This window comes from Kogia breviceps, chromosome 2, assembly GCF_026419965.1.
Source record: "Kogia breviceps isolate mKogBre1 chromosome 2, mKogBre1 haplotype 1, whole genome shotgun sequence".
NCBI classification, from domain to species: domain Eukaryota; kingdom Metazoa; phylum Chordata; class Mammalia; order Artiodactyla; family Physeteridae; genus Kogia; species Kogia breviceps.
Genome location: NC_081311.1, coordinates 87,461,997 through 87,486,933, shown reverse-complemented (window position 1 = coordinate 87,486,933; position 24,937 = coordinate 87,461,997). Strand labels below are relative to the sequence as shown.

The window sequence follows — 24,937 nt, the reverse complement described above, 5'->3', positions numbered from 1 at the left end:
GGGGCGTTTGCCGCGCCGCAGTGCGCGCGCGCGCGGCTTCTCTTGCGTCACTCTGCCGCGCCCACGTTTTTCTCGGCCGTGCCCCTTGGTCCTGGTGGAAGCCGTGGGAGCCGGAGGTCGTTCGGGACAGGTTCCCCTGGGCGCTCCCCCATGGAGGAAGAGGTGCGCACGGCTGCAGCCCCGGATGCTCGCACTTCCCACTGGACGGCGACGAAGGCGGTGGCCGCGCGTGCTCTGGAGGGGGTAGCCCGTGCGGCCTGTATGGGGGTGTGAGCGGAGGTGACCGGGGCCGGAAAGTGGAGGGCAAGCCGCGCGCGCGGCGGGCCGGCCATCGGCGGTGAGGTCGCCACGTTCTTCCTTTCAGGCAAGCGCGAAGGGGCTGGGGGCAAGCCTGCCCATCTTGGGTCGGGAAGGACTCTTCAGGGGCGCCTTTCTTTTCCCTGGGGACCCCGAGCCGCGCGTGGTCTGAGATGGGGTTTCCCCCGTAACCTGCATCGAGGAATAACACCGTGCGTTGGATTGCCAGTAAATCTCACGGAAACCGGCCTGGCCTTGTCGGGGACGCGTGTTCATTAAGTTCATTAAGATAGTTTCCTATTGTTGTGAGTTAGAAAATTGTTTCAGCTGCTGCGGAGATATTAACTGACAGTTGAACAAGCCTTAGATGTCGCTGTAACGGTTTGAACATGGCTTGTTTAATTTCCTAACTTTTATAAACTCAGAGATTCCTCTCTCCCTCTCCATACAGCAGAACAAAACTCAGTTATACCTTTGGTTTTGTGTTTGTCTCTTGAATCTCTTTACTAGATTTTTCATTTCATTTGCTATAGACCGTGCTTTAAGTTCTGTTTCTAGAAATTCTCTATATACCGTGAGTCAGTTAGTACTTTTATTTTTTGTTAAAGTACTGTCAGTGAATGTGAGGGAATAGAGATCTTTGTTTCATACCAGTAAGCTGTCTGTTGAAGCAGTATGTTATGATCGGTTGAGTTGTTTTTATGTTAGTTGGTAAGTAAAACGAGTATGGAGGGTAGTAGTCAAATTTTTTAAGTATTCAGTAACTATTCATTCCTTTTGCCTATTTTTGTATTTTCTTCGTTCCAGGCTGGAGCTACTCTGCCAGGGCTTAAAACTTTAAATGAGAATAAAGGGTATTATTTTCGAGGAAATGAGAGTGAATAAGTCATCTCTAACCTCTTCCAGCCTTGTTTTCATAAGAGAGACCATATTAAACGTACATGTAAGTTAAAGTTTTAATTTATAACTAATGTTGGAAATAGGGTTGGAAATTTAGGTTCTGTAGTATTTATAACTACTACTTTTAGAAATAGTTAGCCAAATGAGAGGTTGGAAAAAATCAAAGCAGTGGAAACCAAGCAGAAGTAAAGACTGAGAACTCTTAAGGTTTTATTATGATGTGGGCAGTCTATATAGAAGTTGAGTCCAGTGGACACTTAGGTTCCATTTCAGGCTGTTAAACTTTCTGTGTGATCCTCCACATGTGATTTAACCTCAGAGAGGTTTGGTTTCTTTACCTGCAAGGTGGGGTTGATGATACCTTTTTCTCATTATTGTGTGGATTAGAATTAATGTGTATCGATTACCAGGAGCAGTGCCTCTGTAGGCGTTCAGTAAGTGGTAGCTATTACTATTAGGGAGACATAATAATAAAAAACAATTACACTAGTTTTCAGGATATTTCAATTGTATAAAAATACTCTGCTGTGGCATCCCACCTACCCTGTTTCAGTTAGTGTCAGCCACAGTGGCCTTTCTTTTCCTAGAAAACTGCATACTTGCTCATGCCTCAGTGCCTTTGCACTTCTTTCTCTGCTTTGTTCTTTTACTATCTCTTTCAAGCCTTTACTCAGTGTTACCTTCTGCACTAGACCTCCTAACCAACTTAGTTAAAATAGAAGCCCCCCAACCCTACTCCCCAATGCCTTTAATGTGCTTTACTTTTCACCATAGCGTTCACCACCTTCCAATATTGTGTCCTTATTTACCAACAGAAGGTAAACTCCATGAGGGCAGGGGTTTGGTCTGTTGTATTCACTGCTGTATCCCTGTTACTAGGACATAGTGTGTATTCATGTAAATATTTGTTGATTGAGTAAATGAGATAAGCATACCACTTGTCCACAGGGGGATATGAGTCATGTACATTAGTAATCATAATAAGGGCTAGAAAAGTATCCAAAGAGAGGTTCAGATTAAAGGCTAGGGAATTCAGAAAAGATCGGCTTATGGAATTCAAGCAGGGCTTTATTGTGGAGGTGCTTTTTTGAAGCAGGTCCTTAAAGATGAAAGGGATAATGTAATAAAGTTATAGAGGAGTGAAAAGGAATAGGTAAGAATGGCAGCAGTATGTTGGCTTAGGGTGGAACCAGGGTATGTGAAATACAGTATCGGGAAGTTAAGATTTAAAAGACAGGTTTGGAACAAATGGTGAAAGGTCTTAGTTACTGGCTTACAAAATTTGGAATTCTTTCTGTAAATAGTTGGGTAGCCATTCTAAGTTTGTAAGCAGGAGAATGAGATGGCAGAGATGTGTTTTATAATAGAGCAGTATGGTAGCATGATGTTTTTAAACTGGATTAGGGTCAGAAGAGACATGGAGATGCCAGACCATATTTCAAAGGTAGAATCCATCTGGCACCCTTGGCCCTTTGTATGCAGTTAGGGCGATGAAAATGGTGAAGCTGCAGTCAGAACCTAAGGAGGAGCAGATTGGGTGTGAAGACAGCGACCTACGCTGAGAGCCTGGTGTGAGCTGCCCCTTGCTTGTATTCCAGCTCGGGAACTACAAGGAGACGCCAGTGGGAAAGGCAGAAGGCTGAGGAGACCTGGATTCTAGTCCTGGGGCTCCTACCCACCAGCTGCGTGAGAAGTTACTTAACATCTCTGTGCCTGTTTTCTCAGACTGAGGCTCTTATCACATTTCTTTTCAAGCTTTTTCGAAAATGAAATGTCAGGAGTGCTGTGACAAGTTTAAAGCTGTAAACGTACTTCAGTTGGTATAATTTTTAAAGTCAGCTAACTTTGGTGATTGATGATAAGTCATTTTGCAAAGCAAATTTTTTTTTTTTTTTGGCCGTGCTGTGTGGCTTGTGGGATCTTTCCCCTGCCAGGGATTGAACACAGGGCAATGGCAGGGAGAGCACCAAGTCCTAACCACTAGACCACCAGGGAACTTTGTTTTGGATTTCCAAGACAAATCTTAATTTAGGCTTTTTGTATAGGTGTTAGAATGCTAGTCTGTGTTTTCCTGTTCCTCAAATTATGTGTTCTCCACGTTTTAGAAGGAGGCAGACCAATTTCATAATTATTTTCTTTGAGCTATATTAATTTCATTTTTGACATAATGCATTTAATGGAAGTTAACAGTATACGTATTCGTAGATATCGGTGAAATCAATTGTGAAAACTAAGTGTGTTAAAGTTTAGAAGGAATAAACTGAGAATTCTAAAAGTCTGAGTGTGTTTAAAATTTGAATAGTTAATTTTCAGAATTCTCCCTTAGCTGTGGAGTTCTTAAGGACAGGAACTTCTGGTCATCTTTATAACTCCAATGCCTGGCACATCATAGCTATTCAGTGTATGTTTCTTGAACAGATGGCCGCATATAAATAAACAGTAACAGCCAGGGGTTGGGGAGTGGGACCTTCCACCTGAGTCCCTTTAAGAGGTAACATGGGCGGGTTACCACCTGGAGCTCGTCATATCTGGTTTGGGAACCTAGATGAAGTGAAACTTAGCAAGTTTTCTTTTTTAGCTGTCTTTAAACCTGGCCCTGCCTCATAGCTAATCCTTAAGAAATAAAAAATAATCTCTGTTTCAGGCTCTCCTGGCTATGATTGACCTTCAGTTACACAGAGTAGGAATAGAACATTACCAGGTCAGCGAATAGTGAAGCAGCTGTTCCTTTCAGGACATTCATACTGATGTCCTATTTTCTTTCCTTTTTTTTTTTAATTGAACAGAAATTAATATCTTTATATAAACTATTAATAGATCTCTAAATACAATGTGGTTTTTAAGATGAAATCATGTATATATAGCTGTATTCATAAAGTACACTAATCAAAAGCTATACAACAACATTCACAGCGAATCCAAATACAAATGAAGATAGTCCTCAGAATTTCATGTTTCACCGAGCATCAAAAACCACCCATCTTTTAGTCCTTTTCTTGTATACTATTCTGTATCCACATTTTCTGCCTCAGGCTGGATCCTGTAATTTTATCTCATTTTCTGTGTGACATTCTCCACAGGTATATATCATTGGCTGCTGCTTTGGGGGTTGAACGTTCTTCTGGGTCTCCATTGTTGTCCCCACGTAGCACGGAGGGACTTCTCTGCATTTCCAAGCAGATTGCGACTTGCCTCTGTGTCCACGGATGTCCTGTTTTCAAACTGTAAGTGAAATGAGATGATTCATTTACTAAGTTTAGTGGCTGAAGGCTGCTTTATAACTTGATGGCATGTAACTTTTATGTTACTTGGCACCCTTCCCCACCCACATACACATCATTGTAGTTCAGTAAGTGAACGAACAAGCACTACAAATAACCTTAATTCTAGAAAAGCTTATAAATCATATTTGCCACTATAAATGAGTACCTTTTGTGGAGGAACCACCACAAAGAACCAGTCATTGTCTTTAAGAAACTTAGAATTTATCTTTGAACATAGAACAGTAATTAAGAAATAAATTTTATGAAGCTATCTGTAAATAAAATAAGTGCAAAGGAGAGAAAATGCCTGTGAGCTATAGCTACTGGAGAAGTCTTTGTAGCATAGCTTGAAGTGTGACCTGGCCTGGAGTGAAGAGCAGCCTCTAAGTAGTGGAAAGGAGGATGGGAGGGCTGTAGTGTGGCTGGGCACTGATGACTTGTCTCAAGGGAGCCATGATCCTGTGTTGGGAAATGAAGTGGGCACGAGGGATACAGCTCTCCAAAGCCACATGCATAATAAATGATTGACCCAACTGGTCAAAAAAGGCCTTCTCTCTACTTTTGTGTGTTTGAAAATTTCCACAATAAGTCAATAACAATTAAAAAAAAGAGGGAAAAAGATTTTAAATAGCATCATGCAACTTTATGTAACAAGTGGAGAAAATTTATATGTAGACATAGTAAAGTTAAGAATAGTGAACTTTCAGTGATCTTTGGATAAAGTGAGTAAGATTCCATTATAACGTATTGGTTTAATCACCTCTTCTTCACTTTGTTGGTTGGGGGTGGGTGCGGATTCCCTCCCTGTGACACTTGACACTGGACATGTGAGAGCAGTTTATTAGACAGCAGTTTATTAGTCACTTTTACTCATCTAGGAGGAGGACACCGCATACCACACAGGGCCACACAGGGCCTGCAGAGAAGGAACCAGGGACTGTGGAGGCAGGCTTTGTAGTGCAAGAGGTTGAGGGGCCCCTTGGCTCCTGCAGGAGGTTGTGATTGGCTTGTTTTAATAATTCTGCAGTCTGTCAAGGCCGTGAAGCCCGCTACTCAAGGATAAGCAGGAAATGTGCCTGGTCCCCGTGATAAGTAGAGTTGTTTGGCTTCGGGACCCAGCCGTGAGAGTAGAGTGGGGGAGGGCAGGAACCTGCGGTCAGGCCATCCCAGTCTTACCAGGTGTCAAGGCAACACAATATATTGGGTCTTAATTTTAGACCTTACACCATATGTATGTAACTTGCCTTTGGTGAAATTTAACATTAAGTGTTAGTAAATATTAGTAAATTAGTAGTTACACATTTGGCATTTGAAGGTCAGGTTTATATAATTAAAGTCTGAATTTGTATTTGTGAGGCTATCATTATACTGGGATTGGAATTACAGATAAACCTGACTTGTTTCTGGGTATCATCCTTACAGATAACAAAGTTCCATCTTATTGATTCCAGAACACTCAGACTATAATTTGGCTTGTTCTGTTCAGACCTTCAAAAGGGAGATTTTTGAAGATTTAAGTAGTTACTTTCTCAGTTGAGCTTGTATGATAATTACGAATATTGTTCCATGAACATAACGGTTAAAGGAGGAGGGTTCATTAAAGTTAGGTAACTCTTGCTCTTTAGAAGGATATACCTGCCAAGTGGGCTGAAGTGTTTGGTAGCCAGGTTTCTTTACTCCCTTTTTCCAGCCATTATTACTATTATCTTTGCATGTTCACTTGTATGTGGTACTATCACTTCCCAGTATACTTTGACAGCTTTTTACAGTTCTTCAGTTTATAGTCTATAAAATAGTGGTTACATTTTAGGATGCTGATATGAGTGATGCAGTGGTTTTCTCTCTACTAATGACCACTCGTGAAGAGCCAACTTTATTTTTTAGAACCAATTTTATGACTCCAAACATGTATTGAGACATACTTTTTTTTTTTTTTTTGCGGTAAGCGGGCCTCTCACTGTTGTGGCCTCTCCCGTTGCGGAGCACAGGCTCCGGACACGCAGGTTCAGCGGCCATGGCTCGTGGGCCTAGCCGCTCCGTGGCATGTGGGATCTTCCCGGACCGGGGCACGAACCCGTGTCCCCTGCATCGGCAGGCGGACTCTCAACAACTGCGCCACCAGGGAAGCCCTGAGACATACTTTGAGACTGCCAGATAGCTGAGTACACAGGATAAAAAAAGGTGACTCTTGTGTAGGAGCCCAGGAGCTGGCATTCTGCTGAGGGTGACTGGGCCATAAACGTGGATAAACCAGTTGTTTAGGGTGTGGTGGGAACCTGTAAGCACTTATTTTTGTTATAAATTTTTTTTCTTTTGGTGTTAGAGCAGTTAAATTATAGATTTGAAATTTATCTGTCATTTTTGTACTTTTACTTATTGATAAGAAGTAGAAGTAAAGGAATTGATTCAAGCTAAGCCACCAGATTTGAAAAACTATAGCATATTTGCAGAGAGCTTCATTCCTTTGTGTTTAAGTATATTGTCAAATCTTTGGTATTCAATTACAGTAAGTACCGTTTTTAAGATGTGTTTTCATACCTGGAAGTTTATTGTCAGAAGTTTTGTTTGTTTGTTTTGAGGTATAATTAACCTGTAACACTATGTTAGTTCTGAGTGTACAACATAGTGATTTGATATTTTTATATGTTACAAAAATGATCACCATAATAAGCCTAGTTACCATCTATCACCATGCAAAGATGTTACATTGTTATTGACTATATTCCCCATACTGTACATTTCATCCTGATGATTCATTTCTTTTGTAACTGCAAGTTTGTACCTCTTAATCTCCCTCACCTATTTCTCTTATCCCCCAACCCCCTGTTATAATCTGTCGCTTGTCTGTCTCCCCATTGAAGTCTAAAAGCTATTACCATTTTATCCAGAGAGCTTATCATAATGCTTAGTGCACATAGCATATGTTCAGTAAAAACTGTTTGAGTGGATGGATAAGGTAATTGAAGGGCTAGGTAGATAGGAAGTTAAGTTCCTTTTATTAAAAGCCTGAGTCCCATTACCTGAAGAATGGAAAAATGTGGCTAGTTAGTGAGGGTTAATGACTAAGGATCCTGACTGAGTTGCAGATTAGTTCTGGGATTCAGTTGTTAAATTGTGGGATTAAAAATCTCAGGACATACCAGAAAGTTGGACTGGCAGTTAGTTATAACCAGTCATAAATCTTGCAGCTGAGTAAATGTTTTTTTTCTCCACTTTCTACACTTTGCTTTAGTTTGTCAGCAGAGTTCTGAGTTTTGGCTATTTGGAAAAAAATTTGCAGTCTTTGGTATGCCACTGCATCCTTTCTGGCCTTATGACTCAAGTCCTCTAGGTCCCATGGCCCTCATGTTCTCTAAAAAGTCCACCAGTACTACACATACACCCTGGCAAACTTCTGTCTGTTAGAATCATCATCCTCTGCTCACAAAATAATGTGACTTCTGCCTTCTCCTTACACACCCCCAAATAGGCTAAATAAGAAATAAATTACCAAATGCTTATGTCTACATAGATTTCTAAGAAGAAAATATATGAGTGAGAAAGTTTCTTGTTTCTCTGTATAGATTATTCAAAAAGGACACATTTGTGAAATTGTTAAATGTATTTATAGACTAGATTTGTATATTTTTATGCCTGATTTTCATTCTGTAGAAGTTTTTTTCTTTTCTTTTTTGGTGAAACTAACTTTTAAAATATTTATTTATTTATTTATTTTATTTAACTTTTGGCCACAGTGGGAGCACAGAGTCATAACCACTGGCCTGGCAGGGAAGTCCCTAGAAGGTTTTGTCTTATCAGCAAAGTTTTGTTACTATGGACTGTCCAGCTAAGACTGGAAACATTTTAAAAGTACGAAACCAGAGTTTATAAAATCAGTTTAAATGTGGTTTTATTTTTAATTTTTTCCCCAGTTTTATTGTTATAGCTGATATGTAACACTGTATTAGTTGAAGGTGTACCACATAATGTATATATTACAAAATGATTACCACATTAAGTTTAGTTAACATTCATTACAACACAAGAGTTACACATTTTTTTCTTGTGATGAGAACTTTTAAGATCTACTGTCTTAGCCACGTTCGAATATACAATACGGTATTATTAACTATGTTACCATGCTGTACATTACATCCCCATGACTTATTTATCTTGTAACTGGAAGGTTGTACGTTTTGACCACCTTCGCTCCTACCCCCTAACCCCTAACTCTGGGAGCTCTCTGTTTCTATTAGTTCAGTTTTCTTTTTTTTTTTTTTGGTCACGCTGCATGGCATGTGGGATCTTAATTCCCCAACGAGGGATCAAACCCTCTCCCCCTGCAGTGGAAGTTTGGAGTCTTAACCACTGGACCGCTAGGGAAGTCCCTATGAGTTCAGTTTTTAAGTATGGTTTTATATCAAGATCCCATCTTTAGCCATAATTGGAAGAAATATAATTAGATTAGCACAAAATACAAATGGTAAATATATTGATATTATTAATAGTACCAATAGAAATGTTATTATTTTTTGAAAAGAGAAAGATTAAAATTTTGAATTGTATATGGTCATGCATCCTGTCATTCTGTGAAAAATCTCATTTTCTTTTGCGTCATTTAGATTTGAAGACTGCATCATCCTGCCTCCAGCACCAGCAGTTTCTCTGTTCTTGATCAATGTAATTCAGAGGAACTTTTAAAGTAACAAACGAAATGAGCCAGGGCCGTGGAAAATATGACTTTTATATTGGTCTGGGATTGGCTATGAGCTCTAGCATTTTCATTGGAGGGAGTTTCATTTTGAAAAAAAAAGGCCTTCTGCGACTTGCCAGAAAAGGCTCCATGAGAGCAGGTAGGTTATTAATGCCCTATGTGACTTTGAAATGACATCAGTGTGTGCTTATGTACTTGGGTTCTTTGACTGTAGAAGACCATATCTTCATTCCTAGTGACTATATTTAAAACTTTGAACCGTGCAAGAGTTGTAAATGTTTATAGAGAATCATTTTTGTAATGAGAAAAATAAAAAGTAAGAAGATGTCAAAATAAGTTAACTACTCTTGCAGTTATTATCAAAGTGGGAGTAGGGACCACTGCCCAATTAGCATCCAGCCTTTTCTTTAAATTTTGATATGACTGCAGAGAAGGAAGTGAGGGTATGTGGATAGAATCAGGATCCTGTTGAAGGCTAGGATCTTTTGTCTATGATAGTAAAAGTTTGACTTTTCCTTAGACATTTTTTCCGATGATCTCCAATTGGCAGGAAGAAAAGAGAGGGCTTCCTAAGGTTGAAGTGTACTCAGTTGAGTGAAATTCTGATGGGTGGTGTAGGTTGATCCCCAGAAATTACTGACAAGTCACAAGACCCTGGGGGATGCCCAGTGTGATTGAACCCCCCTGACTTCGTCTGGTGCATCGTGACAGCTCCCAGAATTATTTTGCATTCTGGTCATGTTCTGTCATTCAGCCTCTGCCCCAGTTCTGACCTCATAGGAAAACCTGCTTTGGCAGTAAAAAATATTACCTTCTTTTCTGTGCCATCTCTATGGCCAAACCTAATTAAACTCTCTTAAAACAATGGCCTCTATTAGATTTAGTGCAGAGAGGAGAAAGTATTGGCATATGCTGCTTGAACAAGTGTATCCTCATTCCTAAGACAGGTACTCTCATTGTCCATGTGGATAAGCTTGTCAAGGGCTTCATTTGCATTGGCTTTTTATTTTGAACAGTGGCTTAAGTATGATTGCTTTCGGATTTTATTAGTTTAGACTGGAGGAAAGTTAAGTGAAAAGGCAGGATGAGCATCCTGGAAGCCCCACACTGTGAGCAGTGCTCAGTCTTTTTATGTCTGGTCAATATAGGACCCCTTTCTCCAATAACCTCATAAGTGGGGCTAACCAACACCTAAGTGGCTTGTCCACTATCTAATTCATTTGAAGTTGGGCTACTTCTTATTGGTTCAGTTTCTTTATTGAAACTGAGTTCACAAAACAAAAGAATGAAGTATGAACTGAATATACGTCACTCACATTTACATGATCCTCACATCCCCTTTTCTAAGATAAGCATAAAAATATTATCTAAGAAATCCCGTATGTAATCATGATGAAGCCTTTATTCAATGTAGTAATAATTAGCAAATGATATTTTAAAATCTGTCATTACTAATAGTTGTCATAAATTTCTTAAAAGTCTGGTGCTTTTCCAAAGAGGTGAAATATGTTTTCATTCACAGGTCAAGGTGGCCATGCATATCTTAAAGAATGGTTGTGGTGGGCTGGACTGCTATCAAGTATGTATAGAGGACATTTCAAGAAAATATTATAGCTGTATATTGAAATATTTACATATACTATTACAGTCTCATATTACCAGCAGTTTTAAAACTTTAAATAAATGCTGTTTTTATAAGTGAACAAAACAAAATATGTAAAATTTAAGCCTGTAAAAGTCATTTCTCAGTTTAATAGCTTATTTAATTTGAATGAGAAGACTTTTGCTTGATTAAAACATGTCTGATATATATATATGTATTTTTAAAAGTTATGCTCAGTTTAAGAAGGTAATTTTGAAAGTGAAAGATCATAGAACTCATCCTGTTTTTAATTCCTGTCCCTCCATTAATTTTCATTCCAAATTGGAAACGAGATATGCATTTGAGAAGATTGTCCATGCTTATTTTGATGATTACGTTTTAAAGGGTACATGGAAAAAGTGATCCTTAAGACAGTAAGCCTTCAAAGTATTCAAGATTAAATTATGTAAATGTTTTTCTAAGTTTAAGGGCAGTTGAAATAACAAAGGGACTGATTTGACTATTCATTCAGCAAATATTTCTTGATCATTTTTTGTATGCCAGGTGTTCTAGGTCCTGGAGGTATAGCAAACAGAATACACAAACAAAAAAATTCTTAACCACATGAGACTTTACATTCTAGGTGGACAACAAAATAAACAAGATAAAATGTGTATTAGTGATAAATGTTAACACTTGCTAGGAGTAAAGTAGGGAAGGGATGTAATAAAATGAAGGATGATAGGTGTAGATTTTAATTAGGGGGCCAGGGAAGCCCTTGCTGAAAAGATAATATTTGAGTAAAAAACAAAGGAATTGAGGAAGCTGGCCATATGGATATTTGGGGGAAGAACACTTTAAGCAGGAGGAAGTAATAAGTCTGAAGGTCAGGAGGCAGGACCATGCCTGGCCTTTTAAAGTGTGGTGGGCAGAATCCAAGATAGCCCACAAATATTCTCATCCCCTGGTGGTAACAGTAACACCTTTGTATGATCCCCTCTCACACTGAATTAGTGCTGACCTGGTGTGATCAAAGAATACAGCAGAATTGATGATGTGACTGAGTCATCAGAGGCGTTAAGGTTTGCCTTGATGATTGTATTGGTCATTCTGAAGCCAGCTACTGTGCTGGAGGACAGTCAGGCAGCCTGAGGAGAGGTCCCCAGGCGATATCCAGTTACTGACTTACCAGTCATGTGAGTAAGTTATCTTGGAACTGGGTCCTCCAGATTGTAGCAAGGTACAGGTTGCAGATTGTATCTTGACTGCAACCTCTTGAAAAACCCTGAGTGAGAAGTACCTACTGATCAACAGAAACTATGAGAAACCGTTAAGTCTTGACCAACAGAAAACATGGCTTTTGTTGTTTTAAGCTGCCAGTTTGGGGAGTGCTTTGTTATACAGTACTGGATTACTAAAACCTCAGGAAACATTAAAGAGGCAAGAATAGTAAGGGAGTGGATGTGCAGGGAAGCAGTAGGGGTAAGTTTAGAGAAGTAATAAGGGCCTAGATCATGCAGGGCTTTGTAGGTTATACAAAGGACTTTTGACTTTTATGTTTGATGGGGAGTCATTGGAGGCTTGAGTGAAGAGGTAACCTGATCGGACTCAGGTTTTAATAGGAACTCTCAGGCTGCTGTGTTGAGGCACAGACTGCATACGTGCAAAGGCAGAGAAACCAGGTAAGAAGCTATTGAAATAATTAGGTAAGAGGTTGTGATGGCAGGGACCCAGAGTAGTAGCAGTGAGTATGGTGAGAAGTGGTCGAATTCTGGATGTGTTTTGAAGATAAAACTAATAAGGTTTGCTGAAAATAAGTTAAAAGTCTGGACAGGATATAAAAAAGCATCCTCTTAAAAGCATCAAAGAGCTAACATGTTAGTGAAGAATTAGCTAGCCTAGATCAGGGAAAAGCATAGAGCTCAGGATAAGCTGGAGATACTTCTGCCCTAGAGGTAATCGCAGACTCCAGAGCAGGCAGCTGAAAGAGAGAACTTGTGAACTGGACTAATAAGGATCAGTTAGGTGATGCCACTTGGGGAGTCTGGGTGGTGGATATATAGCTGTCATTTATATTTTCTGTTTTTCTGAATATTTGAAGTGTTGCATTATTAATCTTTAAACTTTTGAAAAGAAAATCTTTTAAAATGGGTGGTATATTTAAATCCAGATATAACTACTGTACACGAAATGCCCCAGTTAAAAGGCAAAGATTATTCTACTGGAATTATAAAAACAAATAACAAACAAAAACAACTACATGTCTTTTACAAGGTGCACTGTAAAACATGAGATATAGAATGGCTGAAAGAGAAGGATGGGAAAACATGCCTGAAAAAAGTTGAGATTTCTGTTATTGATATTAGAAAAAATATAATTCAAAGCGAAAAACAATACTAGAGACAGAGGATTATTTCTTAACACAAAGGGTTCAACTCAGGAAGTTTAACAGTTCTAACTTTATTTAATAATATGGCTTATATACAAAGCAGCAGATGACAGACTAGCAAGGAGAAATAGACAAATCCAAAATCATACAGTGAGATTTTAATGTAACACTCTGAGCAGTTGATGGGGAAAGCAGAGTAAAATCCTTAAGGTGATAGAAAATTTGAACAGCAGATTTAACACGCTTAAGTCACTGAACTCAGCAACTTAAGATCTACATTCTTTTCCAGTGCATATGGAATATTGATGCAGATGGACTGTTTGCAGGACCATAAAGCCAGTCTTAAATTTTTCAGAGGATTTGATGAAGTCTTTTCACAGATCATTATATTAGAAATAGTAACAAAAAGATATCATGAAAAACACGTGTGGAAATTTAGAAATACGCTTTATGTAACCCATGGTTCAAAGAAGTCAGAATGGAAATTAGAAAATATTTTTAAAATATGTTTAATTTAGAAAATACTTCAATATGTTGATACAAAGTACAGAATATCATAACTTGTGGAATATAACTGAAGTAATTAGAGTAAAATTTATGGTTTCAAATAAATATAATTGAAAATAAGAAAGGTGAGGCATCTAGTTCAAGAAAATAGAAAAAGAATGGCAGAATAAACCCCAAAATGTATTAGGAAGTAAAGAGAAAAGCTGAAGTTATTTAAATAGAAAACAGGGCATTAAAGCAAATATTTGGGTCTATGATCAGAATAATGAACTTGATAAACCTTGAAACTGATCAATAAAAGGAGAAGGTAGAATAGCTAGGTGATGTAATTAGGATTTTATAGGTATTAACAGGATGTTATGAAAAATTTATTCCAGTCGATAAAAAAAGTAGACAAAATATCTTGAAAAATAAAATTTATCAACACTCATGAGGAAACAAAACTGGAATACTCCTCTAACTTAACACAGTTGAATCTATAATTTTAAAACCTATGCATATGGGACTTCCCTGGTGGTCCAGTGGTAAAGAATCCGCCTTCCAATGCAGGGGATGCAGGTTTGATCCCTGGTCAGGGAACTAAGATCCCACACGCCACGGGGCAACTAAGCCTGCGCACCTCAACTACTGAGCCTGCACGCCGCAACTAGAGATCCTGCGTGGCACGATTATAGAACCCACATGCCACAGCTTAGAGAGAAAACCTGCACGTCACCACTAGAAAGAAAGCCCACGCACTGCAACGAAAGATCCCGCGTGCCACAACTAAGACCAAACGCAGCCAAAAAAAACCCTTGCACATACTAAACCTTGGGCACAGATGGTTTCATTGGTAAATTTTTCAGTCATTTAAAGAAGAAATAATTGTAATCTTGAGAAATTTCCTAATAATAGAAAAAGGAGTATACCTTCACTCTTCTTAAAAAAGCTAGCATAATTCTAATGCCAAAAGCTGATTCGGACAGGATAAGAAAGGAAAAATAAAGTCTAGTCTCATTCACGAACATATATGTAAAAATTACAAACAGTGATACAGCATGAACAATTTATTCTGTTGATGCAAAGTTGGCATAATATTGGAAAACCAGTCACTGTAATTTACCATGTTAAATTGAAGGAGAAAAATTATTATTTCAGTAAAATTCAGCTATTCATGACTATAAAGAAACCACTTCAAATTAATAATTTAAGTGAATTTCCTTAATATGATATAGGATTTCTAAGACAAGAAAAGCCAAAACCAACAATTGCCCAGTAAACACAAAAATGGGGAAATATTGAAGACTTAACTTTTTGGAACTGGGAACAAGCAAATAACCTCTCATCACTTTTTCAATATTTTACTGGAATTTCTACCCAATGCAGAAAGTCAAGGGGAGAAAATAGGATTAGAAAGGAACATATAAACTGTTTTTTTTTTTTCTCAAAATCTCAGATAGAAATTTCAAAATGGTCCAAATAAGTTTTATTCAATGGAAACAGCTCTTAAAAACATGTATTAACTAACATGTTGGCTACTCCAAAGTGTGTACCTTTACATGTATTTTTCAGTATATCTGTTTTGTTTTTTTTTTAAACATCTTTATTGGAGTATAACTGTTCTACAATAGTGTGTTAGTTTTTCCTTTACAACAGAGTGAATCAGTTATACACATGCATATGTTCCCATATCTCTTCCCTCTTGCGTCACCCTCTCTCCCACCCTCCCTATCCCACCCCTCTAGGTGGTCACAAAGCACAGAGCTGATCTCCCTGTGCCATGCGGCAGCTTCCTGCTAGCTATCTATTTTACATTTGGTAGTGTATATATGTCCCTGCCACTCTCTCACTTCTCATTTATTTGCTGATTATATGATTGTGGGTATAAAAATTCCAAAGAGCATACAGATGAGTTATAAAATTAAAATTTAGCAAGGTTGTTGGATACAAAGTTAGTGTACAAAACTTAGCTGTATTTCTATATATCAGCAACAAACAATTAGAAAATGAAATGTTAAAATGTTACCATCTGCATATAATTTTAAGAAACAGGAATTAGTTATATATAAATCTAACAAAAGATGGTAAAATTCCCACAGAGAAAATGAAAACATTACTGAGACGAATAGTAGAGGGATATGTCATTTTCATGGATTGAAAGATTCATCACTATAATAGTTGTAATTGTAAAATTGTCATTTTTCTCCATGCTGATATATGGATTAATGCTATTCCATTTGAAACTAGGTTGTTAGGTGGTACATGATAATTGATTTTAAATTTTGTGTGGAAATACAGAAGTCTAAGAAAAGCAAAGATACTCTTTAAGAAGAAAAGGTGAAAGGACTTGTTCTATTGGATATCAAGACTTAATGAAGTTACACTAATTAAGTCAGGATGGTATTATAACAAGATAGATACATGAGCCAATAGAATAGGTCCATGGGCAGTACCTTTATGACAGAGGTGGTATTGAAATAGGGAAATGTACTTTTCAGTAAATATTGCTGTAACAATCCATCTGGAAAAGAAAATAGGGTTCCTACTTCACTCTGTATAAAGATCAACTCCAGGTGGTTTATAAGCTTAAACGTGAAAGCAGAACACTAAAGAATTTAGAGGATAAAGAAGTTTGAGACAGATTTCTTGTACAAGTTGTATGAAGCACTAACCATAAAGGAAGATATTTTAAAATTTGACATTAAAATTAAGAACTTTTTTTAAAAAATAAATTTATTTATTTTTGGCTGCGTTGGGTCTTTGTTGGTGTGTGCAGGCTTTCTCTAGTTGCGGTGAGCGGGGGCTACTCTTCATTGTGGTGCGCAGGCTTCTCGTTGCGGTGGCTTCTCTTGCGGAGCACAGGCTCTAGGCGAGTCGGCTTCAGTAGTTGTGGCACGTGGGCTCAGTAGTTGGGGCGCGCGAGCTCAGTAGTCAGGGTACATGGGCTTAGTTGCTCTGTGGCATGGGGAATCTTCCTGGACCAGGGCTTTGAACCCGTGTTCCCTGCATTGGCAGGCGGATTCTTAACCACTGCTCCACCAGGGAAGCCCCAAGATCTTTTTTCTTTTCTTTTTAAAAAATAAATTTATTATATTATTTTATTTTTTGGCTGTGTTGGGTTTTTGTTGCTGCGTGCGGGCTTTTCTCTGGTTGTGGTGAGCGGGGGCTACTCTTCGTTGCAGTGCAAGGGGCTTCTCATCGTGGTGGCTTCTCTTGTTGCGGAGCATGGGCTCTAGGCGCGTGGGCTTCAGTAGTTGTGGCACATGGGCTCTAAAGCGCAGGCTCAGTAGTTGTGGTGCACGGACTTAATTGCTCCACGGCATGTGAGATCTTCCCAGACCAGGGATCGAACCCGTGTCCCCTGCATTGGCAGGCGGATTCTTAACCACTGTGCCACCAGGGAAGCCCCCAAGAACTTTTTTGATTAAAAGAGTTTAAGAGAATAAAAAAAGCAGGTCATGGTATTTTAAAAAATGCTTTTAACCAACAAAAGATTTGTGTTCAAAATATATAAAGAATTACCTAGAATCAATAAGAGAAAACAAATAGCTTAATAGGGGAAAACTTTGAACAGCTACTTCACTAAAAGATTTTACTTGGCCAATAAACATGAAAAGGGAAAATGCACATTGAAAGCATAATAAAATAATCCCATTAACAGATTAGCAAACTTTAAAAGCTGACAATACTAAATGTTGGGGAGAGTGAGAGGCAAAGGATATTTGGCATAACCATTTTGAAAATAGTAGCCAAGAGTGATCGTTTTATGAGATCACATGTCCCTCTTCTGCTAAAATTCCCCAGTGGCTTTTCAGCTCAGTTAAAATCCATTGTGAGACTCTCCCTGGCTTCTCTCCCCCTGGCTCGCTTTGCTGGAGTCACCCTGGCTTCCTTGCTGTTCAGACATGCCAGACATTGTCTTGAGTCAAAGTTCTGTACTTGCTCTTCTCCCTGCTTGGGATGTCTCTCCCCCTTCCCCATACTCATAACTGGTGGTAAATCCCTCACTCCATATCAGATTGGTCAAAATTACCTATCAGAGCACCTTTGCCTGGCACCGTGTCCTGCCTGTCACCAGCTCTCCATTCCTTTCCCTTGCTTTGTTTCTTCATAGCACACTTAAATACTTGACCTACGTGTTTTGTTTGTTTTCCCTCACTAAAATGTAAGTCTTAGGAGGGCGGTATCTTTATTGTGCTCCCTGCTGTATTTCCTGATGCTAGAACAGCATCTGGCACATAGTAGGAACCTAAGAATACCTTTTGAATGTAAGAGTTGGGTTTTAAAAAAGAAAAGAGCTAGTGAAAAAGACTTGGGAGAAGTGCTTTCATATCAGTTTTAGCTGATTTGTGTTTGTTGTCATAGGATGTAAATATCTATTACAATTTTTAATTTAAAAACCTATATAAACATAAATTAGATGTCTTCCATTGAAATTATAGATTTGTATTGTTTCTAATGGGTTTGAACTCTATTCTAATGTTGCTAATTTACAGGAGAACCCTTATGAATAGATGGGAGAAAATACAGAAACTACTAAATACGATTGAAATAGTATGTTAAAAAATAAATGTAAATACAATGCAGGCATTTCCGTTTTGACTAGATCTGTGCCTATCTGAGCGTTTTCTCTTGTTGTCTGTCTCCAAGTGGGAGCTGGCGAGGTGGCCAACTTCGCTGCGTACGCCTTTGCCCCGGCCACCCTCGTGACCCCGCTAGGGGCGCTCAGCGTCCTGGTGAGGTAAGGACCCTGCTCGTCACACACAGGGACAACAGCCAGGGCTTCAGCCTGTGGAGTCTTCCGTACCATCTAACCACACATGCTCAGCACAATCTACGTTTAAGCAACGTGGAGAACTTCTTATGCTGGGTAGTAATGCTTTTGAAACGTTACCCTCTGTGTGGAGGCAAGCTATCAAGTTGTGGGAGATGCTTCCATTCTTTGTCTTGCTTGTGTTCAGAGTCAGCACTAGTTCTACTTCAATTTCAGTTTTAAAAAATTCCAAGTTGCACTTGTTACAATATTTATCATTTGATACGTGTATACTTTGGTAGGTGGTGGTTGGTGATGAATAGATTTCTGTACCTTCTACAGAAAATCATTGATTGGGGCGTGGTTGAATCAAGGATCCTTGTTTGGAAGGAGCAGTCCAAGACTTGTCCTGCTTCTGTTATTTTAATCATTAGCCCAAACAGCTAAGCCCATATTCAGGTCTGGATTTTGGCTACTATTCCCAAAGTTGGTTGGTTGATAGGTATTTTTATCTTCTTCTTTTAAAGATAGTGTTTATATAAATCAATGTTGTATGCAAATTATATAATTTCCAAGATACTATATATTATACATAATATATAAAGATATAAGATGTTATGTATTATGTATAATAAATAAAGATATATTATGGCACATGTCTTTTATCCTTAATTTTTGTATATTATGCCATTATTATATTTATAGTTTATATTTTTTTAGGATTTTGATAAAACTAGTTATAAATTATTAAAACTTGATAATTTAACAGGCAAATTACATAGAATTAAATGAAAATGTACAAAGGATGCATCAACCAGTAGGGATAAATTAAAGTTGAGCAAATATTAAGCATTGGTTTGTACATAGATTCTTAAATAGAATATACATTTGTACCATAGCTCTGTTTATTATAAATTGCACATTGATGTACTACAGTAGAAAGATGGTAACTATGCTAGTTTTAGTTTAGTGTATGATGAAACAGGTGGTTCCCAGAAATTTTCGTTTTACGATTGAATTTGCATTTTCTTTACTTTGGCTGAAAGCCAGAATCTTTATAAGCTCACAGTGTTTTAGTTTGAGTTCAGTAATTTGAATTCTGAGTTGTGTTGATATTTAAAAATGAGAAAAGTAGTTGATTATTTTAATATTCTCCACCTTCTCCCCATTTTAGTGCCATTCTTTCTTCATACTTTCTAAATGAAAGACTTAACCTTCATGGAAAAATTGGATGTTTGCTAAGTATTCTGGGATCTACAGTTATGGTTATTCATGCTCCAAAAGAAGAGGAGATTGAGACTTTAAATGAAATGTCTCACAAGCTAGGAGATCCAGGTAAAAAAAAAGAAAAGCTTTATTTATTAGTCTTACTGTATTTTACTTTTTAACGTAGTTTTTATTGAATCAGAATTGTTTATGCATATGCAGAGGCCAGTTGTCCCACAAGGCTTATTATGGAAATTGCAGTCAGTTTCTTCCCCTGCCAGTCCCTCAGCCCTTGTTTCTTTTGTTCTTTAACTTGGTATCTTTAAATCAGGGGTCCCCAACCCCCAGGCCGCGGACTGGTACCGGGCCAAGGCCTGTTAGGAACCGGGCCGCATGGTAGGAGGTGAGCGGCGAAAGAGCAAAGCTTCACCTGCCGCTCCCCATCGCTCGCGTTACTGCCTGAACCATCCCCCCACCCCCGCCACCAGTCCTCCACAAAACCAGCCCCTGGTGCCAAAAGGGTCGGGGTCTACTGCTCTAAATGACATGCTCTATTGCTACTACTTCCTTGCCTTCCTTGCATTATTACATCTATTACCAGTTGTATATATTTAGTTTTGTTTAAATGATTTGTTTTACATTATTGTCACTACATAACTTTTATTCTCAGCTTGGACATATAGTACATTATGATTACTTTTCCCTTCCTTTCTTGTGACTTCTGATTTTCCTGAACTAATAATGATCGTATTTGCTTAGTTTTCTACAAATTTATCAGTCCATCCTGAAAATTTCCCCCTGTGATCTACTTCTACTCTCAGTAATTTCAGACATACTTGGTGTTCCTGCAGTGTCATCTCTTATGGAACTCTCTCTCTCAGAGCCTTGTTTGGCCTCAATTTAGACTGATGTCTTGAGGCCACCAGCAGAGTCGACATCCTGGGTTCCTTCACCAGCATCCTGGGGGGTCCCTTTCACTTTTGTTTTTTCGTGGATCTCTTATCTCCCAAATCCTGGGTTTGCGCCCTCATTTTGCTGGAGCCACTCTTGTAGGAGACAAGAGAGGCACAGAAGAGAGACTTTTTGAGACCCTGCGTATATCAAGATGTCTTTTATCTACCGTGACCTCATTATCTTCTCGCTTCCAGTATTGCTGCTGAGAAATCAAACACAATTGATTTTTTTTTTTTCCTTTGGTTACCTGGCCAGGGATTGAACCTGGGTCCTTGGCAGTGAAAGTGTGGAGTCCTAACCACTGGACCGCCTGGGAATTCCTGATTCTTCATCTTTTATACGAGACTGATCTTTGGAAACATGTAGGGATGTCCTCTTTGCCCTCATTGTCTGACATTTCCCAGTAATGTGCCTAGATGCGGGTTAATTTTTATCCATTGTGTTAGGTACTTGATGTTATCTTTTTTAATTTAAAAATTCATGCCTTATGCTAGAAGCAGTTGAATTACTTCTTTGATACTCTTCTCTTTGTGAAATTCTTCTTATTCTTCTTGTTGATTGGACCTCCTGAACTAGACCATCAATTTTCTTACATATTTTTCCCCATTTTGCCTTTTTACCGTCTTTTGGGAGATTTCCTCAACTCTTCCAACCCTTCTTTTGAGTTTTTAGTTCTGCTATTGTATTTTTAATTCCAAGAGCTTGGCTTTGTATTTTGATTCCTTTTGTTTTGTTTTGTTTTTTGGTGTCAAAAAACACATAACAAATTCACCCTCCCACCAGTTTCCAGATGTACAGTACAGTATTGTCAGCCACACGCATGGTGTGGTGCATCAGGTCCCTGGAGAGTCCTAGGTATTTTAAAGTCTTTATCTGAAAACTTTTAATATTTGTGGGCCTCTTTCTATGGTCTGTTTTTTCTTTTGTTTTCAGTCATTTAGTTTTGTCTTTGGACAGTTTCAATTGAATGCTGGCCATAGTGTATTAAAAAGTGTAAAGGCTCTAAGTGATGTTTTCTTCCTTCGAGAGAACTTAAATATCTTTGGGTAGGCAGGTAAGAGTAAGCAGATGACCTCCAACCTGTAAGCTGGGGCTAGTTTTTTTCCATTTTGCCATTATTCTTGGTCATAGCCCTTCTGGCTCCCAACTGATAGGCTGGGACTCTCCCGCTTGGCGAGCTGTGGATGCCAGCGTCTTGTCTTGGCAGCCCAAGACAAGGCGGGCCTCTCTGCTTAGTCCTTTGGCCTCCTCACCAGGCTGTTCACTTGGCCCCTCTGACTAGGCGTGTACAGCTCTGTGCCCACAGACACCACACAGACAATTCGCGTGCACCTCTTCAGTTCCCTCCTTTCTGGAATCTTGGCCCATTGTGTCCCAGCTACTTAGCCCAAAATTCCCACTTTTCTTTTTTTTTAACCTCCTCTGCTGAAACATCCATAAGCCCCAGGTTACCACTCTGCTGGCCTTCGTGCCTGTCCTCACTCTTGCTCTAGGTTTGGTGTTTGCCCTGAGGGAACAAGCAGAGGTGTTGGTGCAACCTCAGAGTACTTCCTTTCTCTCCAGATTTTGACTGCTTTGATTCCTCTCATATTTCATCTTTGTCTGTTTGAGGAATTTAATGGTAGTTTTTATTGATTTGGGAGGGGGGGGATGGTAATTTGTCTAATTTGAAGTTTCCCTCTAGACAGAATTAGAGGAGTAAAAAGGTTAAATGACTGTTGTGTCTGTTGTGCAGATGACAGCGTCTGTACTGCAGGGTAATTGTCACAGTTTAATGAGTTAATCGGTGCAAATTGCTGAGACAAGTGCCAGGCCCACGGTGCTACACAATCATTACTATTATCCTGCTGGGTTCTATTCTCCATATCCAACCTGAACCCTGACAGTTATTTTCATGTTCTCTTACTGATTTTTTACCCCAGTGGTTGTCCCTAAATATTTTTTAAATTTACTCATTTTAGACAAATGTTTAGCATCTATAAATCGTTGAGCGTTCAAGGTAATCTCATGATTTCTCTCCACTACTTTCTGATTGTATGTCTTTGGAGTTAGAGCACCCCAGTGGGTGGGAAGTAGTACAGTATTCTAGAATAGACAGCTGTGAATCAGCCTGATGCCGTTTTCTGTTAAGTTTGACCCTTTAACAACACAAGGGTTAGGAGCACCTGAGAAAACCCACTTATAGCCCATCCTCCATACCTGAGGTTCCGCATCCACAGATTCAGCCCTCGGACTAAATTTTTATGAATGTGCTTTTGCTCGGGTAGCAAAAGAAAGCGGATTTTTATGTTAAGGCCACACCTTTCTCCTTCCTATTGAGGACTTCAGTATTTGACTTTGCCTCCTCCAGGTTTTGTGGTCTTTGCGACACTTGTGGTCATTGTGTCCTTGATATTAATCTTTGTGGTTGGACCTCGCCATGGACAGACAAACATTCTTGTGTATATCACAATCTGCTCTGTAATTGGAGCGTTTTCAGTCTCCTGTGTTAAGGGCCTGGGCATTGCTATCAAAGAGCTGCTTGCTGGAAAGCCTGTGCTGCGACATCCCCTGGCCTGGATTCTGCTGCTGAGCCTTATAGTCTGTGTGAGCACACAGATTAACTACCTGAACAGGGCCCTGGACATATTCAACACTTCCATCGTGACTCCAATATATTACGTATTCTTTACAACGTCAGTTTTAACTTGCTCAGCTATTCTTTTCAAGGAGTGGCAAGATATGCCTGTGGATGATGTCATTGGTACTCTGAGTGGCTTCTTTACAATCATTGTGGGAATATTCTTGTTGCATGCCTTTAAAGACGTCAGCTTTAGTCTCGCAAGTCTGCCTGTGTCTTTTCGGAAAGATGAAAAAGCAATGAATGGCAGTCTCTGTAATATGTATGAAGTTCTTAATAATGATGAAGAGAGCTTCGCCTGTGGAATTGAACAACACACTGCTGAAAATATCTCCCGAAGAAATGGAAATCTGACAGCTTTTTAATAAGAAAGGTATAATTAAAAGGTTGATCGATAATTGTGTTCTAAAGTGAATTTGAGTATCCGAATGTGTCTGAAAAAGCATTGTTCTCAAATAATGTTCTCTAGAGACAATCTTTTTTAAGGTTTCACTAATCTGGACCAAGAAATTACTTTTCTTATATTTAAATGACCTCAGTACATGGCCACTTTCTTTTAACATTGTATTATTATAGAGGTATTTTAAATTTTCCTTCACCAAAATCTAAATGCACTAATGACAGTTTTAAATCTATAAAAATGCTTTATTTTTTCATTGGTGATGAAAGTCTGAAGTGTATATTTGTCATGCCCACTCTATCAAATTCTTGACCTTAATGTTAAGGCTTTTTGATTTAAAAAAACAAAATTAACTCAACACATTATCCTGTAATTTACCTTACCTGTAAAAATGACTCCTGTTTGATGAATTAATTTTGAATTAATTTGAGACTCCTAAGTTATTAAATGAAGGAAACTCTTTTACAACAAAAACCAAAAAGGTAGGAAATCACCACATTGAACTACTTCTCAGGCTGTGAGTCGCCACCGTGGACATTTGATGGCCTTCCTAGATGGCACCTTGTTAATAAACCAGCGCACCCTTTGCCAGACTACAGCCTGGCTGCTTTTATTCTTCAGTCACCCTAATCCCTTGATGCCTGGAACCTTGATGACCATTTTTACATCAGCTCTTGGACTTTTCCATATATTTTCCTAAGGAGTTATATTGTCCTTTAGCTCTTCTAACAGCTCTGGGAAATGAAGTCAAGACTAGGGTAATTTCTTAAATTTAGCTCATATTGAAATAAAAAGACAAATTGAAACAAAGTTCTTTTCTAAGTCTGAATGCTCAGAATAAACAGGATATTTGTAAAATATGGTTTCTTTGTACCACATATTTTACTTTGCTTTGTTTGGACCACTATATATTTTGGTTTTTTTAAAAAAATGTCCATGAAAAAAAAAGTTTACAGAAAACTTGAAAAATATGCAAAAAAAGGTAGAGTACTATAATTAATTCTATGCAGCTTTAAAACCTGTCACTGATTGATTGGCCTCAAAAATACAACTAATTTGGGTCAACATCTGGGTTGGGCTTGTTTCCATTCTGCTGCCCCTGCCCAAGGTCACACAGCTTGGCCCACTGTGTAAGTAGCCACCACAGGAGCCCCACTGTCCACTGGCTTTATCAGGGCAAAGGTGACAGTTTTCAAGTTTCATGAAATAAATTCCATTTTCCCAGTATTGTATCATCATTGACCCTCTAAGGAGCTTTTGTAGACTTTTTTTTCTAACTAACTGCCTCTCTCCATGTAATTTTAACACCACAGATATAACTCTATATTTGTTTATGTACTGTATCTATATCTGTGCTTTGTATACAATAGATAAAAACCAATTTTCACTCCCTT

General features: G+C 38.7%; 1 protein-coding gene and 1 pseudogene across 5 annotated transcripts; one reads left to right on the top strand and one right to left on the bottom strand.

Annotated features, from left to right (window-relative positions):
- NIPA2 (NIPA magnesium transporter 2) lies at positions 1–24,930 on the top strand. Of its 5 annotated transcripts, XM_067025762.1 has the most exons (9): positions 45–364; positions 1,105–1,240; positions 2,796–2,883; positions 4,278–4,421; positions 9,062–9,292; positions 10,676–10,732; positions 18,261–18,351; positions 19,538–19,698; positions 22,874–24,930. In XM_067025762.1, the coding sequence occupies exons 5-9, from the start codon at positions 9,154–9,156 to the stop codon at positions 23,506–23,508; spliced, it is 1,083 nt and encodes a 360-aa protein (XP_066881863.1). In that variant the 5' UTR covers positions 45–364; positions 1,105–1,240; positions 2,796–2,883; positions 4,278–4,421; positions 9,062–9,153; the 3' UTR covers positions 23,509–24,930. The 5 variants fall into 5 exon arrangements, with proteins under 5 accessions (XP_066881862.1, XP_066881863.1, XP_058910994.1 ...); XM_067025761.1 differs by lacking the exon at positions 2,796–2,883 and having other exon boundaries at positions 1–364; XM_067025763.1 differs by lacking the exon at positions 2,796–2,883 and having other exon boundaries at positions 48–162.
- Positions 4,154–4,405, bottom strand: LOC136793581 (DNA-directed RNA polymerases I, II, and III subunit RPABC4 pseudogene; annotated as a pseudogene).
- Positions 24,931–24,937: the final 7 nt, after the last annotated feature.